At 52.5% G+C, this 19,489-nt stretch overlaps 2 protein-coding genes across 2 annotated transcripts; one reads left to right on the top strand and one right to left on the bottom strand.

Moving 5' to 3' along the window:
* Positions 1–1,017: 1,017 nt before the first annotated feature.
* CLAFUR5_06232 (Hybrid PKS-NRPS synthetase lepA) lies at positions 1,018–13,210 on the top strand (the record flags this gene model as incomplete). The annotated part of the gene is made up of 2 exons (XM_047905380.1): positions 1,018–8,837; positions 8,935–13,210. 2 exons carry the CDS (start codon positions 1,018–1,020, stop codon positions 13,208–13,210), a joined length of 12,096 nt encoding a protein of 4,031 aa, XP_047761768.1.
* Positions 13,211–14,167: 957 nt separating this feature from the next.
* Positions 14,168–15,301, bottom strand: CLAFUR5_06233 (Vegetative catalase; the record flags this gene model as incomplete). The annotated part of the gene is made up of 2 exons (XM_047905381.1): positions 14,168–14,777; positions 14,829–15,301. 2 exons carry the CDS (start codon positions 15,299–15,301, stop codon positions 14,168–14,170), a joined length of 1,083 nt encoding a protein of 360 aa, XP_047761767.1.
* Positions 15,302–19,489: the final 4,188 nt, after the last annotated feature.

Genomic DNA, 19,489 nt, shown 5'->3' on the forward strand with positions numbered 1-19,489 from the left:
GGCCTAGGAGGTACTACTATACTAGTTATAATAGTATTTTATAACAATATAAAATCTACCTTAGGGCTTCCTTATCGTAGCAAGTATTAGTAAGCGCTAGCCGGGCTTATAACTATTACGTTAGAAGTATAGAAAGTTACTATACGGGTTTATAAAAATTGTTTTAATAGTAGACTATATACTATATATATATATCTGGAATAGACTAGTATTGCTCTCAAAGAGGCTATAGGTAACTAATTAGTTACCTGATTCTTGGCTTATGTGGCCTTAAGTCTTGATGGGCTGCTGCCTATATGCACGCTTAGATCGCGACACTTCGCACATGTTTGACAGTGACAGGGGACCATGAAACCTTGGCGTTTACCCACCGGACATGTGCCCGCGAGCGGATGCCACTGCCGACATACACCCGCAAAGTCTCTACAGCGTCTGTCCGCATGAATGATAAGAGTCACAAGCGTTGCCGAACATCCCAGCCAAATCCAGCATCGCAGCGAATTGGTTTGTGCTCCGAGCGCGGCAACTAAAGGCACTTGTAACTCTGATGCGGACAGACGCTGTAGTCTCGAGATACGAGAGCATTCGGGCCAGCGACTACATATGTAGTCGTGAACGGCGATGCGATACGCACATTGCTGCAAGATGGTGCTGTGGCCTACTTGATGGCAAACGATTGCTAGCCTCAGATGGTGTGGTGCTATCACTAACGGCAGTCTGGGTCGTGTGGGTAGGGCAGATATGCCGATAAGGCGTTCGTGACAGGCATCTCTCCACACGCGCCGGGGAGTCGCCTGAACACACTTTTGGCTAACGGATCAGCGACGACGAGTGCCCTCAAATGGCTAGATGGCAGGCCAGTCTCAGTCCGAAGAGCTCGATGACGGGAGCCGATAACGTCGTGACCGGACGGACGATGGTGAAGGCTTGCGTTGAACCTTCTGGACACTGACTCTGCCTCCTTCTCGCATCAGCGACAGCTACTACTTACCCAGATATTGCCCAGTCAACACCAATATGGAAGCCGGGTCGAATATCAGAGAACCTATCGCTGTTGTTGGATCTTCCTGTCGTTTTCCAGGAGGTGCTTCGTCCCCATCAAAGTTATGGACGCTCCTCAAGCAGCCGCGTGACGTCCTTCGCGATATCCCCAAGGAGCGCCTGGGACTTGGCGCTTTTTACCATGAAGATGGCGAACACCATGGCTCTACTAATGTCATCGCCAAGGCCTACCTGCTGGAAGAGGATCCTCGATTATTTGACGCATCATTTTTCAATGCAAACCCAATGGAAGCAGATGCAATGGACCCACAGCAACGCCTGCTCCTCGAGTGTGTCTACGAATGCGTGGAAAGCGCTGGGTATCCCATTGACAGAATGCAAGGAAGCGCTACATCGGTGTATGTCGGCTGCATGACAAACGACTACAGCAATATCCAGACGCGAGACTTGGAGATAATCAACCGATATCACGGTACTGGTGCAACTCCGAGCATTCTCTCAAACCGCATCAGCTACTTCTTCGACTTTCAAGGGCCGTCAGTAACGATGGACACCGCCTGCTCATCATCCCTGGCGGCGCTGCATTTCGCGGTGCAATCCCTTCGTAGTGGAGAGTCGTCGTTCTCAATTGTTGGTGGCGTCAATCTGATATTTGATACAGCGCCGTACGTTTCCGAGAGCAAATTACATATGCTCTCTCCAACATCACGATCACGTATGTGGGACGCCTCAGCGGATGGATACGCTCGCGGTGAAGGTGTCTCGGCCCTAATGCTGAAGACACTTTCTCAAGCGCTGAAGGACGGCGACCATATCGAATGCATCGTTCGGGAAACTGGCATGAACTCAGATGGCAGAACGACTGGCATGACTATGCCCAGTGGAGACGCTCAGGCCACCCTCATTCGACAAACTTATGCACGTGCCGGCCTCGATCTGCGATCAAAAAGCCAGCGACCTCAATACTTCGAGGCGCATGGTACAGGCACTATGGCTGGCGATCCTCAGGAGGCCCGTGGTATCTACAATGCGTTCTTCGCGGACGCCTCAGACGACGATGTTGCAGACGAGGACGACGAGAAACTATTTTGTGGCTCGATCAAGACCGTGATCGGACATTTGGAAGGCTGCGCTGGTCTCGCCGGGCTACTCAAGGCTTCACTCGCAGTGCAGCATGGAATTGTTCCGCCGAATCTGTTGTTCGAACAGTTAAATCCAGACATTCAGCCGTACTATGACCGACTCCAGATACCCACAGAGGCACTCCCGTGGCCGTCAACAATGTCGCCACGACGCGCAAGTGTGAACAGCTTCGGGTTCGGCGGCACCAACGTTCATGTTATAATCGAGCAGTACATTCCTCAACCTGCGTCAGCTCCAGAGATCATCAAGCCGCCATCTGACGATGGGGACATCTTTGCTGGACCATTACTGCTATCAGCATGCACTGGATCGTCGCTGGCAGAGAACGTTGCCCAATTGGCCGAGATGCTGGACAACAAAGCGCATAACGTTCACCTCGACGACCTCGCCTTCCTTACACAGACGCGTCGTACCACGTTTCCCCACCGCAAATTCTTCCCAGGAGGATCCCAAGAGGAACTCGTCGAAGCCCTACGAGCGACTTGCTCGATGCCTCCCTCTGAGGTTGGAATGCGGGCACCTACTAAACTCAAATGGCATGATCCCGGAATTCTCGGGATATTTACTGGCCAAGGAGCGCAATGGGCCGCCATGGGGCGGGACATGATCCACCGATGTCATGCTTTTCGTGCAAGCCTGGAGATCTGCGAAGCTGCGCTCCAGAGTCTTCCTGACGCCCCTTCTTGGTCAATGAGGGAAGAGCTGCTGAAAGAGCAATCGAATTCGCGGCTCCACGAAGCTGCACTATCGCAACCCCTCTGCACGGCCATCCAAATCGCCTTGGTGGACACTCTCGCAACTGCTGGCATATTGTTCCGAGGTGTTGTAGGACATTCTTCCGGAGAAATAGCTGCCACATATGCTGCTGGTCTATTGACAAAGGAGGACGCAATGCGCGTTGCGTACTACCGCGGTGTCCACGCTCGCCTGGCTAAAGGAGAGCAAGGGCAACGAGGAGGGATGCTGGCCGTCGGACTCGGCATCGATGATGCGGAGGCTTTCTGCAAATCTTTTGAGGGTCGACTAAGTGTAGCCGCCAGCAACTCCCCAACCTCTACTACACTTTCCGGCGATGAGGAGGCCATCAAGTCTGCAAAGACATCTTTGGATGAAAAGGGCACATTTGCTAGGTTGTTGAAAGTCGACACAGCTTATCATTCAGTTCATATGCTTCCTTGCGCTGAACCCTACCTTCGATCATTGGAGGCATGCAACATCCAAGTACAGCCCGCAAACAACGAATGTATCTGGATCTCATCAGTCCATGGTCATGCTGAGCTGCTTGATGACCCAGAAGATCTTGCAGTGCTTGCAGGTCAATATTGGGTGGACAACATGTGCCAACCAGTTCTGTTCTCCGAAGCCGTGCAATGCGCGCTGTGGCGGGCCGGACCCTTCGATCTAGCTGTGGACGTCGGTGCTCATCCTGCTCTCAAGGGACCTGTTACACAGACCATTACAGCCGCTCTAGGTGTCAACTCATCCGTCCCGTACACTGCGACGCTACAGAGAGGTCACAATGACGTACAATCGTTCTCTGCCTCTTTGGGATCAATCTGGACAAGCTTGGGCACTTGGGTCGACTTCAACGGCTGGAGGAAAGCATATCTCGGACCAGACTCGCCGCACGAGGCTAAGGTTCTCAAAGGCCTGCCAAGCTATAGCTGGTCTCATGAAAACATCTTCTGGAAAGAAGGTCGAACTTCCAGTCGCTATAGACTGGCAGAAAAGCCACCGCATGAGCTGCTGGGCAGACGTGCAGCTGACGATTCGGAATACGACATGCGCTGGCGCAACGTATTGAAGGTGAATGAGCTGCCATGGACTCGTGGGCACGTATTCGGAAAAGCTCTTCTGTTTCCCACTACGAGTTACATCGCCCTCGCTCTGGAAGCGGCCGTTGAGATTGTGGGACTCAATCGAATCAAGCTCATCGAGGTCTATGACATGGTAATACCTCGCGCTTTGGTCTTAGAGGATAACAACAATGGTGTAGAGATGGTTTTCGCCGTACGGCGGCGTCAAGCAGTCAGCGATGGTATCACCGTTGAGGCTGACTTTACCTGCTCCAGCAGCGTGAACGGAGGCGCTTTGGAGACGAATTGCAGTGGGCGCCTCGTCATTGAACTTCTTTCTCCTACCACAGATAACAATGAGGACGCTCCTCTGATGCCAGCACGATGTCCTTCGCGCTCGGGCACGACATACATCGACGGAGAAGCATATTACCAGGCTATTCTCAGGACAACAGGACTGGACTATACCGGCCTATTCAGGGGCATGAAGCAGATTCGTCGGACCCAAGGCTTCTCCAGCGCAGCAGCGTCTTGGCCGGCCGAAGATGTTGGTAACCGCTACCTTGCCCATCCGGGCGTCTTGGACGTGGCTCTACAGGCAATCCTGGCCACTGTTGTCAACCCGACACGGATTCCAATTCGAGGCTCATGGTTACCTTCTGCATGTTCACGTCTCACATTCGACCCTCGCGCAAGCTTTGTCACAGCCGACGGCAAGAACGTAGCCATCGAATCAGACTGCTTCCTCACAAAGAACACAGCTCGGTCAGTGGAAGGCGACATCCATGTGTTTGGGCCTTCCGGTCAATGCATACTTCAGACTGAGGGCTTCAGAATGGACAACTGGATTGGTTCAAGTGCTGAGAAGGATCGACCTGTCTTCTCACGCATCGAATATAGTTCAGACTTGTTCTATGCAGTCAGCAGTGGTCTCCCTGAACTGATACCCGACGATGCTGAGCTACGACTTATTGAGGCCATCAATCGATCATGTGTCTACTATTTACGGAGCTTCTTCTCCACGGTATCCGAAGCTCACATAGCTGAGTGGAGCTGGGATCGTCAAGCCTTCTGCAAAGTTGCAAGGAGATTACTGCAGCAGACAGCAGACGGTCAGCACCCAGTGGCGCTCAAATCATGGTTGAATGACAGTGCTGCGCTGATAGAGGGCTATAAACAGGATCCGGCCTTCAAAAACCAACCGGACATGATGGCAATCCACATAGCGGGTGAGCACCTGGCGAAGATCATGTCTGGAGAGGAGCGTGCCTTGGAGCTATATATCCGCGAAGGCGTGTGGGCTCCGTTGTACTCTCACGGTCGCTTCCAATCGCAGTTGAATCACACCATTGCCGGCCTAGTGCGGGACTTCGCCCACCGATATCCACGCGCACACTTTTTAGAGGTGGGTGGAGGTAGCGCTGGCACCACCCTAGGTGTCCTGAACAAGCTTGAGGATGCGCTTGGTCAATACACGTTCACCGACATCTCCGCCGGCTTCTTCGAGAAGGCGCGAGAACGACTGGCTCAGACATCTGCTGCCGCTGCAGATCGAGTGGTGTACAAGGTCCTGGATCTCGAGGCCGACCCTATGGAGCAGGGGTTTGAAGCAGAGTCTCAGGATGTTCTCATTGCGATCAACGTCTTGCATGCCACAGCTGACATCAAGAAGTCGATACAGAACGTGCGGCGTCTGCTGAAGCCTGGAGGATGGCTTTTCATGATGGAGGTGACCAGCGAGTATCTTGAGGGTACGCTACTCATGGGCCCACTAGAAGGCTGGTGGCTGGGTAACCGTGAGGGAGCCGCTAATCAGCCTGGTTTGAAGCTCCAAGCATGGGATCAGATACTCCGGGAGACTGGTTTCACCGGTGTGGACATGCACCAAAGTGATATTCCGGATTCTGTGCAGCATGCCGTCTCAGTGATCGTCTCACAAGCCTCGGATTTGCGTGTCGAAATGCTGCGCGAGCCTCTGGAGTTCCTGGATGAGATTCCTGTTGCCGATCAAGTGTTGATCATCGGAGGACGATCCCTAGCCTTGTCGAAGACGATCCGTACTATCTCTACATCCGTATCACGCTTTGCTGGACGGGTCCAGGCTGTTTCGAGCGTTGATGATATTGACCCAGATATTCACCTCTCGCGCCCGACTGCTGTCATCGCGCTCTGCGAACTGGAGAAGACATTCTTCGCCGATCCTGTGACTGAGACACGACTAAAAAGGCTCCAGGCACTTTTCGCCAACGCCACTGATATGCTATGGGTCACGACCGGCCATTTAGACGTCCAGGATCCCTCTGCTGCTATGATGGTCGGCCTTTGTCGAACTCTGGTCGTCGAGTTGGAGCACATCAATCTCCAATTCTTGAATACCACCACCAAAGGCACACGGCCATCTGACGCTCGCCTCATTCTGGAAGCTTTCGTCCGCCTAAGACTTGGTGCCTCGGAAGGATTCTCCAAATCGCCCATGTTGTGGTCGAATGAGCCTGAGTTGACAGTCTCAGCTGAAGACCAGGTCTTAATCCCACGTTTGAAGCCAGACTCCGAGCGCAACGACCGACTCAACTCCGCTGAGCGTCACATTACTAAGACTGTGACTACCATCGACAAGTGGGGCCCGCAGTATACAGCTGTTCCTCACGATGGCCTCGTCCAAATCCAAGAAGTCGCGCCGTGGGTGACTGCTGCAAAGCGACAACGTCTACTTCAATCCGAGTACACCATGATCCAGACGGCCTTGTCAGTCTCGTTGCCTCATTGCACATCAGCAGTGCTTCTCATTGGATACGATCAAGAGCAGCGGCAGGTCCTAGCACTGACGCATGCGCACACAACAAATGCTCCCGTTCGGGCCGACTCTGTCATACATCTCAAGACCGGCATCCCTGGCACCACACAGCAGCTGCGAGCCAGTGCGGACTTGGTCGTGGCCAAACACATTCTGGCAGCGATCCCACCTGAAGCCTCGCCGCAAGAGCGTAGGGTCATCATACACGGCGTCGAGGCAACTCTGGCCAGCAAAGTAGCACAATTGGCTAAAGGACAGAAGCGCATTATCTTCACTGAGTCAAGCGCCAGTGCCGAGTCAATCATTCCCAACGCCATTCGTCTGCACCCGCGATCGTCAGATCACATCTTGCGACGCAGCCTCCCGTCAGACATCAGCTACGTAGTGGCTGTTGGCAATCGTGATGGCGTGGCAAAGAAGCTGCTGTCCATGTTCCCTGGTGATACACTGAATCTGGACGGCACGGTTTCAAAGGGCGAGGCACTGCCGCTTGCAGGACTGGAAAGTCTCCTAATGGACATATACGCTTCCGACCAGCACAACGACCACAACACTGAGATGACAGGCATCGAAGCCATCGTGCCTGCCCATGTCTTGCCTCATACTCCAGCCTCCTCGCTGAGCTTCCCTGCCGTGGTAGACTGGTCTGTCGACGTTGAACATTCACTGCAGATCACTGTTAATCCTATCCATGGCCATGGGATGTTCTCGCCTGACAAGTCCTACCTCATGGTCAGCTTAGTATCGACTTTGGGCAGGTCGATCTGTAGGTGGATGGTTGAAAATGGTGCGCGCCACATCGCCTTAGCAAGTCGTAGTGCCAACGTTGATCCACAATGGCTGGAAGAGATGGCTCACCTTGGAGCAAACATCCGTGTCTACCGAATGGACGTTACTGACAAGAAGTCGGTTCAGAGCACAGTCGCCACTATTCGTGCTGAAATGCCGCCCATCGTAGGCGTAGCGAACGCCGCACTCGTCCTTCGAGATCGCCAGTTCTTGGACATGGAGCTCGCCGACATGACCGAAGTGTTAGCACCCAAGGTCGACGGGTCATTCAATTTGCACGAGGAGTTCCAAGATCCTGAGCTTGACTTCTTCATACTCTTTTCGACTTTATCTTGTGTCATCGGCAATGCCGGTCAATCCAATTACGACGCAGCTTCTCTCTACCAGGTCATGCTTGCGAAGCAGCGGCGACTGAAAGGACTTCCTGCATCCGTCATGGATTTGGGGTGTGTCGCAGATGTTGGATACGTTGCAGAAAGGGGCCAAGCACTTTTTGACAAGCTTGCGCGCACCATGAAGCTACCATTGGCTGAGGCAGATATGCATCAGATCTTTGCTGAAGCCGTGGCGGCTAGTCCTGTAAGGGAAGGGGAAGTTGTTGATTCCACTACTGCTGAACTCGTGACCGGAATGGGATACTACAATTACAGCCCTAACACTCCCAGTGAAGCACACCCTCCGTGGTTCAACAATCAGCTCACCTCTCACTTCGTAAGAGAAGATCGTGCTTCCAACACGATAGCCAGTGCAGCAGACGGTGATAACATGTCAGTAGTCGCCCAACTGGATGCGGCGACTTCTGATGGCGAAGCGGCAGCCGTGCTCACGAGAGCCTTGGCGTCCAGAATCGAGACAATGCTACAGATGGCCTCTGGCAGCTTCAATGTCGGGGTATCTTTGCTTGATGTGGGAATCGACTCACTCCTGGCAGTTGAGCTACGTACCTGGTTCTTGAAACAGGTACACGTTGATGTGCCCGTCCTGAAAATCCTCAGCGGAGACAGTGGTGAGGCCGTTTGCATATTTGCAGCAAGTCAGTATCTCGCAGAGAAAAGTAAAGTCGGCACTGGAACGTCTTCTGGAGCTGCAGATGCGGGCACGGGCGTGCACCAAGAAGTGGCAGGACAAGATACTTCGTCCTCCGAAGATGGCTTGCCTTCATCCACCTCGGGTGCAAGCGATGCGGGAGACTCTGCTCTGGCAACGAGCGTCAGTACAATGGAAGTCAAGGATAAGGAGAACAATCACGAAGAACAGACACACATGCCTCTTAGTATGCAAGAGACCGGGCCCATGACGCGAGCTCAGGCGAGGTGAGTCCTGCCATAGCGTCGTTTTGTCAGCGATAGCATTGCCATCATTACCTGCACTACTAGCGCCTCTGCTGATCTGATGTTTGATCTGCCGTAGAATGTGGGTTGCCGACCAAATGACATCAAATCACGCCCAAAACAATAACGTGCTCACCTACGACTTGCATGGTCTTGTACACGTTGCCCGTCTCCGTCGAGCAGTCGCGACTGTTGTTTCCCATCACCCAGGGTTGCACACCTGCTTCTTCCAGGACACTACCAATGCACCCCGACAAGGCGTACTTGAAGCTTCATCAGACCGCTTCAAGCACATCCCATCCAGTAGTGACAGCATACAGACTGTTGAAAGAATGCGAGAAGAGCTGAGCTCTCGAAGATGGCGGCTTGATCGAGGCGAAGCGCTCGAGACCATCCTTATATCCCACACAAGCGATGAGCACACGCTGCTGATCGGGTTCCACCACATCGCCATGGACGGATCGAGTTGGCCGGTCTTCTTCCGAGATCTTGACTTGGCTTACCAAGGCGTGGCTCTTCAAGCTCCTGCCAAGTCATTGATCGATATAGCCAAGCAACAGGCTACTCGCTCAGCCAACGCATCCGATACCTTCTGGCAAGTGCAGTTCTCATCGGCTTCTGAGCCTCTGCCACTTCTCGATTTTGCCTCGACGAAGATACGACCAAATCTTGATGGCTGTGGTAACCACAAGAGCTTAGCAGAGGTGGACGGTACCGTCGTGCATCGCATCAACGGCATTGCTCGATCACTCGGCGTCACACTTGTGAACTTCTATCTGGCCGCTGTCCAATGTCTGGTCTCACGATTGACAAGTGTGGAGCAGATCTGTCTGGGCGTGACAGACTCCGGGCGGGACGCGGAGACTGTGGACACACCAGGTTTCTTCATCAACATGCTTCCTCTGCGACTCGGAAGGGACCACCCTCGATCTTTCGAAGGATTGGTAAAGGAAGTAAACAGCGCCTATGGCGAAGCACGGAAGCATTCAGATGTTCCTTTCGACAGCATCTTGGAAACTCTTGCGATCGACCGGGACCCTACATGCACGCCGATCTTTCAAGTTGGCTTCGATCTTCGCCCAGGGCAGACTTTCAACATCCCTCTTGGAAATTGTCAGCTGCGTGTCCGTGATCTCATTGACTCCACGCTGCCATACGACATTACCTTTTGTGTCACTCCGATGCCCGAGTCTGGGCCGTCCTACGTACAAATCATCACTCGAGCGGACTTGTACTCGCAAGAGGCTACGGCGTTGATGACATCGATGTATGTGACTCTTCTGGAGAGTGCTGTACAAGCATCCGCTGCCGATGCGATCGACGAACTCCGGATACATCCTCAAGCCGGGGTTCAGAGAGCACTAGACTTTGGTAGACCGAAACATGTGGACTTCGCCGGATGGCCATCAACACTTACGGAGAGATTCGAGCGCGTGTTTCGACAACACCCAAACATGATCGCCGTCAAGGATAATTCTGGCTCGTCGACATATGAACAATTGTCCTCTGCTGCCATGTCGCTGTCCTTCCACCTCAAAACTCATCAAGGCTCTCGAATCGCTGTCCTTTGCGAGCCGCAACGAGCGTGGATTATTAGCATGCTCGCTGTTCTGAGAGTTGGTGGCACGTTTGTATCACTGGATGCAACCCTGCCTCCTGCACGACTCACGGCTATGATCAAAGCGTGCGAATGCGACGTTCTTCTTTGTCATAACAAGACCGAAGATTTGGCAACTGAGATCGTATCAGAGACATCAGTAGTTCAGGTCTTGTCCATTGATGAGACTCCGATACTTGCCAGTGGGTCTACCATGGAAAACCTTGAAGATCCAAGCAGAGCATCGCTTATCCTGTGCACTAGTGGGACGACTGGTGTTCCAAAAGCGATCTTGCTTTCGTCACATGGCTTTCTCAACTATCTTGCGCACCAGGCCCATACTCACGGCATGCAAGCAGGCGAAGTGATCCTACAACAGAGCAGTCTTGGCTTTGATATGGCCATCGCCCAGGCTCTGCTTGCTTTGACACATGGCGCCACGCTAGTCATCGCTCCGCAGCCGCTCAGGGGAGATCCTGTGGCTATTACGGAGCTGATGGTCCAGGAGGACGTGAGTCTTACATTTGCTTGTCCTACGGAGTACTTGATGTGGCTGCGTTTGGGCCGTGAGAATCTTTCTCGTCTCAGCAAGTGGCGGCTAGCTTACTCTGGCGGAGAGAAAGTCCCCGAAGCGCTTCGCAGAGAAATGCGGCAAGTGTCTTGTCAACCGCTGCATTACGATGTGTATGGCCCAACCGAGGCCACCATCTGCGCGACTATGGAACTTGACGATGAATTAGTAGAAGACCCCTTGGCAAAAAGCGCAACATCAGTGGGCCGTCCGCTGGCCAATGTCGGCATTTTCGTCCTGGACTCTGAAGGTCACATCTGCGCACCTGGTATTCCTGGAGAAGTATACATCGCAGGCAGTGGGGTGGCCCTTGGTTATGTGGACTCTAGCGCAACATCCAGATCATTTGTAGAGACCTCGATGATCCAAGGGATGGCTGGCACCAACATTCCCGCTGGTAGAATGTATAAGACCGGAGACAAGGCTGTCTGGCGAGTGGACGGGACCCTCGGCTTTCTTGGTCGAATAGATGGGGACACAACCATCAAGATACGTGGTTTGAGGACCGACTTGACCGATGTGGAAAACACGATCTTGTGTGAAGCGTCGCATCTGATATCGGATGTGATCGTTACTCCCTGGCGGCATAATGACGATGTACACCTAGTCGCCCACGTCGTACTCCACGACTCAGGCAAGACAAGACAGCATTGTGATGAAAACCAGACCGCGCAAGATCACCTCAACGAAGCGTCGCTCGAAGACTTCATGCAGGGACTCCCTTCACCACAGCACATGAAGCCCACTCGAGTCGTCGTCCATGAGAGATTGCCGATGAACGCCAATGGCAAAGTGAATCGCCGTTTGCTAGGGGGTACTCCACTGCCTGAAAGAAGCGCCATGGTCCATCAAGTGGAGGACGGCGGCATGACCACGCTCGAGCAGCTTGAGCTACACATCATATGGCAGCGCATCCTCGATCGTGCCGACATTCCGAGAAGCTCAAATGTTGACTTCTGGGCAATGGGAGGCTCGTCTCTGGATCTGGCTAGATTGCAGGCGGCTATTGCCACAGATATGCAGGTCAAATTGTCCATTCGAGACATGTTCAAGCATAGCACTCTTGGGGAGATGGCCGACTTGCTATCCAAACGCACTGCAGAATCTTTTACTCGTGTAGCAATAGACTGGGATCGGGAGACTAGACTTCCAGCGGATCTCAAGAATGCTCTGGTAGCACCCAACGCCGCGGATCGCACGGCTGTGACATCGTGTGACGAAGTCCTGCTAACAGGTGCTGACACCTTCTTGGGTGGGCATATCCTTCGAGCTATGCTCCGCAATGATCATGTTCGAAAGGTCCACTGCCTCGCAGTAGCCTCGCCGAGCAAACTCCCTGCCGGTCTCGATGCGGCGCGTATCGTTATTCATGAGGGCAGCACTCTTCATCTTCCAAACTTCGGTCTAGATGATGAGATCGTCGCGAACATCACCAGAAGTGTCGACCGCATCATAATAGCTGGCGGCCACGGTCATTGTTTGCACAGCTACGCCTCTCTTCGCCAATCCAATGTGGCGAGTCTCAAGTTTCTGGCAGCTTGCGCGATTCGCCGCCGCACCCCACTGCACTTCATATCCTCTGGTCGAGTCACACTTCTTGCGAAGGACTCAGAAGCCGCATTGCCACCTGTTAGCTTGAGAAAGCATCAGCCCCACAGCGATGGAGCTGAGGGCCTCACAGCGGCCAAATGGGTTGGCGAAGTGTTCTTGGAGCGTCTGTTCAAGGAAGCTGCCAAATCTGGGCTTGATTTACCCATCACCATCCACCGACCTTGCGCATTGATCGGTGACGAAGCTCCCTTGGAAGATGCTCTCAACTCGATCCTGAGATTCTCAGCACTCATGAGCACTGTGCCGCAGATCTCCAGGCTACCCATTTCCGGATACTTCGACTTTGCACCCATTGAAGCCGTCGCGCAAGATATCGCCAACATGACAAGCGATGTAGAGCAGCCACCATACCTTCGCTTCCGCCATCATAGTGGAGGTGTCAAGATACAGCCAAATGACCTCAAAGGGCATTTTGAGAAGATGTATGGCAGAGACTTCGCCGAGATCGAGCTGGAAGAATGGGTCGCTAACGCCCAAAAGTTGGGAATGGAGCCGATCATTGGGGTCTATCTGCGCGCTGTCTTCGCGAATGGACAGGAGATTAAGTTCCCATTCATGGGAGAGCCGAGCCCTTAGTCAAGAGCACCAAGGTTGGTCGCCGCAACTCCTCAGCGCGATGGCAGATTTCACCGCCGCAAGGCGCTACCTCACCCATCATATCGGCCCATCCATCGATCTCTCCATAAGCACCCATAACCTCCTCACCGCCACCACTCTTCCCCCTTTTGTCCCAATTCGGAGAGTGTTTCTTCCCGCACGTCCTCGTCGTGCTCGGCATGCAGCAAAAGCACTTGTGCTCCTGCGTACAGCATAGTCCTTTGCCGTCCATGGAGAGGTAAGTTGAGACGCACTTGAGAGTATTCAGTCAGCACGAGGAGCGAATTCGACACGGTGGAGAGGCTCACGCATGTAGCGCCATCAGGACTGGGCGCTTCTGTGGCTATTGATAGGATGATGCTGAGGACTGGGAATGGGCTCACGCTGATGCCGGATGGAGGTCCACTGGTGTACTGATGTGCGCTCGTTTCTAATTGCTGGTATGTTCCAGGCTGTTGGTCGATCGTGGGACAAGGTGCAGGTACTATGTGATAGCTTTCTTCAGCGAAAGTGCATACTTTCTGGAAGTTCACCATGCGGCTCGGTGGCTAACGTGGAGTTGATTGTCCGTAATCAGACCTTGCAAACAGCCTACTCCTCATACCAGATCTTGTCTCCCTGCAAGGTCTAGTATGTTGATCAATGAGCTACCCTGTTATCGTCCGTAAGGCAAACGTTGACAGGCTCGCCACGTGCCATTCCTAGGATCTTGTCAAGGTCAGCTTGTGTAAGATCGGACAAGATGCCTAGATTAATCGAATGGCTAAGAAAATCGATGTCGCAACGTTGCGACAACTATCTACGCCGCCAATTTAGAATGGCAAAAGCGCTCACGAAGTGGTGAAGTCTGTGATTAAGATCTCATGACTTTGTCAAAGCATACTGTTTTGACTGGGTATATTACTTGTTGAGCAACGCTCAGCTGGTGTATCCGCCTCACAACTGGTAGAAAGGCTTTTCCGGGGCATAGCCAGTAAGGCGATTGCCATCCTCCGGTCTGAACTTCTTCGTTTTGCTCAAGGTGTGCGCCTCCTTTGCGAGCTCCTCAACCTCTGTGAACTCAAACACACCCTCCTTCTCCTTGAACTTGAAGTTCGTCAGGTCATACACAGCCGTCGCATACTCTGGAGCGACATTATAGATCTGGGACAGATATCGCTTGGCGATGATCGGGTAATTGACGTGCGAAAGCATCTTCGCCGTGTTGCTGTGAAGATTCGCACGGTCCTGCTCCGACATGACCCGCCTGTACAGCTCCCGCGGTTGATCGTACTCGGACAACTTGCCCTTGTGGTAGTAGTGTGATTTGCGGGATACCACGTTGTCAGAAACTTTGTAGGGCGCTTCTGCAACGTCTGGGCGGAACTTGTCGGTGAAGGAGTTTGGTGTGTATTGTTTGTTGCCGGCGTGATTGGCGTCGACACGAATCTGTCCGTCGAAATTGATTGATGAGAGCGATGATGCGGCGAAGGGGCAATTGACTGGAATTTGATGAAGATTGACTCCGATACGGTGATACTGGGCATCGCGGTAGAAGAACATGCGGCTTATGTATATGTCAGTGTAAAATGTTACGAAAGTCATGAGTTGAACTTACAATTGCAAGAGCGGATCTGGAGAGTCCTCAACACCCGGGATCATGCTTCCAGGCGAGAATGCAGCCTGTTCCACATCACGATGGAAGTTCTCCGGGTTCTTGTTGAGAACCAAGTTGCCAAATTCCTGGAGAGGGAACTGTCCCTTGGGCCACACCTCTGTGACATCGAACGGATCAAATCCAAGCTTCTCGGCATCTGCATCCTCGGGCTTCATGACCTGGATATAAGCCTTCCACTTGAACTCTTTACCAGCCTCGATACCCTCCCAAAGCTGCTGCTTGGAGTAGTCGGGGTTCTCGCCAGAGATGCGGATGGCCTCGGGTTGCGTCAAATCGTGACGGCCATGCTCTGCTAGGAAGTGATACTTGATATAGACAAACTTGCCCTCCTTGTTTACCCACTTGAAAATGTGACAGCCGTAGCCGTGGAGGTTTGTCCAGCCGTCTGGTGTACCGTGGTCGATAAAGAACATCAGTCCTGCATGGTTGCCTTCCGGGGTGTTGCCAAGAAGGTCGAAGGTGGCATCGTAGTCTAGAAGGAAATTCTTGGGGTTTCTAGCCTGTGATCTGATCACATCAGGACCTTGGATTGGATCCCTGCAGAAGAACACTATCCGTGGGAGTCAGCAGAGTCATACAGTGGACACAAAAGCATGCCCTACCAGGAAAGTTCTAGGAAGTGTTAGCAAAGTCACATGGTGGAGTCCAGGTGCACATCTTACCAGTCCAACGATATCATAGTTGCCCTCTCGGGTGTAGAACTTGATAGCAAAGCCACGAGGGCTACGTGCCTCGGCAGGAAACTCGCGACCAAGCGTGACAGTCGAGAATCGGATGAAGATGGGAGTCTTCGCCAATGGCTTCTGCAAGAAGTCGGCCTTGGTGAGGTCGGAAACATCGGCCGTGGGCTCAAAGTAGCCGAAAGCACCAGATCCGCAAGGGTGCACCATCCGCTCGAGGTTCTTGGAGCGGTTGAAGTGCTGCTGCTTCTGAAGCAGGTGAACATCGCTGCAGTGTATACCAATGAGACGCTCGTCTTTGCCCGACCATCTAGCACAACGCGTGCCGCTGATGAATGCGTCGGGCGTGATTGGTATGTCATGGCATCGTCGTGGTGACGGGATGCGTGCTTGGATACGGTCAACATGATGCTATGGCCGGACAATGCCACATTTGGCCCGACCGGCATGCCGTGACATCTCTCAAGCTCCACCCGGCTGGTGCAGCATTCCCAAGCGTTTGCACATCTCTTGACCCATGCTGAAGAATGCATGTCGCACGGTTGAAGAATTAAACTCGTTCGTCGCAAGGTGGTTCGCGGGAACACATGCTCGTAGCGGTAGAATGGGCGACGAGGACCAGGCACGGCCGCATCTCGGCCGAAGCTTCGATGTCTTGAAGAGAAGGGCGAATTCGATATTTGAAGGGATCTTGCAGGACCTGAGGACTCCATGAGAGAAAAGCTTGTCATTGTCACCCGAGAGTGCAGAATGAAGAAGGGAGGACGGTGGAAGAAAGCCGTGCAGCCTCGGCGCATTGGCGGCGATGAGCATTTCTGAAACACATGCACGCTTTGCCTTCCAACATCTGCGACCTCACCTCTTCTCACGCGACTGCTCTGTATCCATGCCTCTCCAACGACGAGATCGCATCTTCGCAGCAGGTCTTGGCTCTATGGACGAAGAGTCAAGCTGGGTGACGTTCGAGACTCATCGAGCCAGGGCGAACCTTATTCTTATTTCTAAAAAGGGTGAGACCTGACAAGGGTGGGATCTCAGATTACGGCTTTGCAGTGCATTCCTATAGTAACCGTATTCTACCTTCCTACACGCTCTATATACCTTACCATCGCCGTGTTTACGATATATAGCCTTGTATCGCAATCCTAGGTATTATTAGCGCTATAGCTTTACCCTTACTATTACTATAGCTCCGCTTACCCCTAAAGACGATACCTATATCGTATTACTTATCGACGAGGGCTTATCGCTTAATGCTATATAGTGTTACTTCTGTCTACTCGATAGGGGTTTAAGAGCTATAACTAGTAGACTTATAAAGTAATATAGAGATACTAGTAGTAACGTACTTTACTACCGAGCGGGCTATACTACTAAGCGGGCCACTTTTACTAAGAACTATACTACTTCTACTTTAATCACTACGGTATCTTAATACGACGACATCCTATAGAATCGTTACTAGGAGGACAATTCCTCTTTAGATTCTTCGCTATCTAGTAAGTCTACTTAATAGGTACGTACGTTATGCCCCGACTTACTATATCGCTTATAGCGCCGTAGCCTTAGTACTAGCCAAATACTATCTAGCGACTCTCTACTTACTTCCTGCCTCCTAGTACCCTCTAGAGGTATTAATTACGACGCCTTATCGAAGGTCAGAGACCCTCTAGACTAAATATACTTGCGCTTTCGTGCTTTCCGCTATATAAGGGCCTCGTTAGACTTGTGTAGCTCACTCATCTTGCTTTATATAAGAGCTATCTAATACGCTAACTCTCTACTCCCTCTCTATCACCCTATTAAACGACCTTCTGTTAGGAACCGCTGTACGTTATCCCAACCGGGCTTGGATCTTTGCAATGATGTCTCTGACTCGTTGAGAAGGTAGTGGTCCCAAACAGTATATGGTGTATACTTAAAATGAGTTGAGCACGAGGCTCCTATCTACTTGCAAAGGAGCGTCGTCTATATAGTACTATGTCTTGGCGCGGTCACCTCGCTCACGAGTGACCTAAGTGACCCTGAGTCACCTCGTTCACGAGTGACCCAAGTGACTCCAATACACTGGCTGCCTAGTGATCTTCCCTCGTTCTTCGCTTGTCTGACAAATGAGCTTCTCCCACCTTTCAGACCGTAACACCATCCCCCTCCCCAGGATCGGTGTCCCAACGATCACGTGTCATGATGATATAAGCGAATGTCCCATCATTTTCATTCCTCAGCTTGTCCAAAATGTCTTCCTCCTCGTCACAGAAACGCGAACTTCGTGCCTCCCGCATCGAGCGACAGAATCACCTGGCCGAGTCCCCCTGCGAGAACTGTTGTTCGAAGTTGCGTCTGTGTTTCGTCATGCCTGGCTCCGACTCGCGGTGTTCCGAGTGTGTCCGTAGAGGTCGCGCCTGTGTCCGTACGTCGTGGGCCGCCATAGATCGGACCGAAGCATCCATAAAAAGAGAAATCGAGCTGGCGGAGCAACAACAGGAATCGCTCCTGCAGCAACTGGAGCAGGTCCGGGCGATCCTCACCAGGAAGCGCCAAGTACTCGAGCAGAACCGTGCCCGTGAAGAAGAAAAACTCCGTTGCTTGGATCGTGAGCTCGCCGCCGAGGGAGACGATACTCGGGTCGTCCACCTGTCCGCATCCGAGCTGGAGAAGAGCCTCCAAAGCGTCGGTGTAGCGTCCCCTTTCTCCTGGTCTGGTTTTTGTTCTGATCCTCCTCCCGAGGCGCCTTCGTAAGTCGTGTTCCAGTAGTCGTTTATCCGTGTCGTTGTGTTAACTTCTAGTCCTTAGGTCATCAAATCAAGAAGCCGCTGTTTGATGCCTTGTCGTCAGGTCGTTTCTGCTAAGCAGATTTCGAGAAGAAGTTCTCGCATTCCTGGTATGTCTTCTCTTCGCGAATCATTGCGTTGAACTCGCGGCTAACTATATTCTTCTTCTTGCAGTTTTTTGCAAAGTGGCCTTGCTCGCCACATACGTAGCAGGTGGAACCTTTGCTCTTCAGCCCCCTTCCTGTCCTACGATCCGTTACGTCCAATTCCATTGGGTCTCCGTAACTAGGGTCCTGACTTCTGGCCTTGAAGCCCCCTCTTCCGCTCGCGGCGGGTCTCTGGTATCCAGGCTGTACGTGTCGGTCGTACCTCAAATCCTGGAGCCTTTCGTCGATCTCCTTTGCTGCCTTGATCATCGCCCCTAGCGTCACAACGCTGGCGTTTCGGGATAGTTCGGCTTTAACGTTGTCCTTCAGCCCGAGGTAGAACTGCGATCGCAATGCTGCGTCGTTCCATTCTAGGTCGGCGGCATATCCTTGGAATTCTGAGGCGTACAGCGCTACAGAAGTGGTCTGTCGAAGTTGTCGGATATGTCGGTCGGCGTATACCTCCTCATTCGGTATCCCGTATAGATCATCGAGTTTCGTCTCAAACTCGTCGTAGTCGTGGAAAATTTTTCGAGTTTCCGTCTTCGGTGTCCCCCCCTCACCCTGGTTGTGGAGCCAGTCCTTGAGGTATGGTCGGAATCCTCTAGCTGCTTTTCCTCGTAGGAAGGATGCGGCGTACAAGACCTTGCCGGCCTCGCCTTGAAACTGGTGTGCGTTGAAGTGAAGGTACAACTGAACCTGCAGTTGAAAAGCCTCCAGTTTGTCCTTGGTCCCGTCGAACGTCTCCGGCGTAGACACCTTAGGTGCACGGTGGTGGTCCTGTGAGTTCAGCATACTCATAGGAGCGTTGTTGTTCTTGCTGCTTCCTGTAATCGACATTTCGCTCATTCGTTCCGTAATGCCAGTTGACTGTGGCGTTCCTTGTCTTGACGGACTCCGGGTAGCGTCTCTCCCAGACATATGCAAAGGGCCCTGGTGGTGGTGCTCAAAGTTGTTAGGAACCGCTGTACGTTATCCCAACCGGGCTTGGATCTTTGCAATGA

This window comes from Fulvia fulva, chromosome 5 (genome assembly GCF_020509005.1).
Source record: "Fulvia fulva chromosome 5, complete sequence".
NCBI classification, from domain to species: domain Eukaryota; kingdom Fungi; phylum Ascomycota; class Dothideomycetes; order Mycosphaerellales; family Mycosphaerellaceae; genus Fulvia; species Fulvia fulva.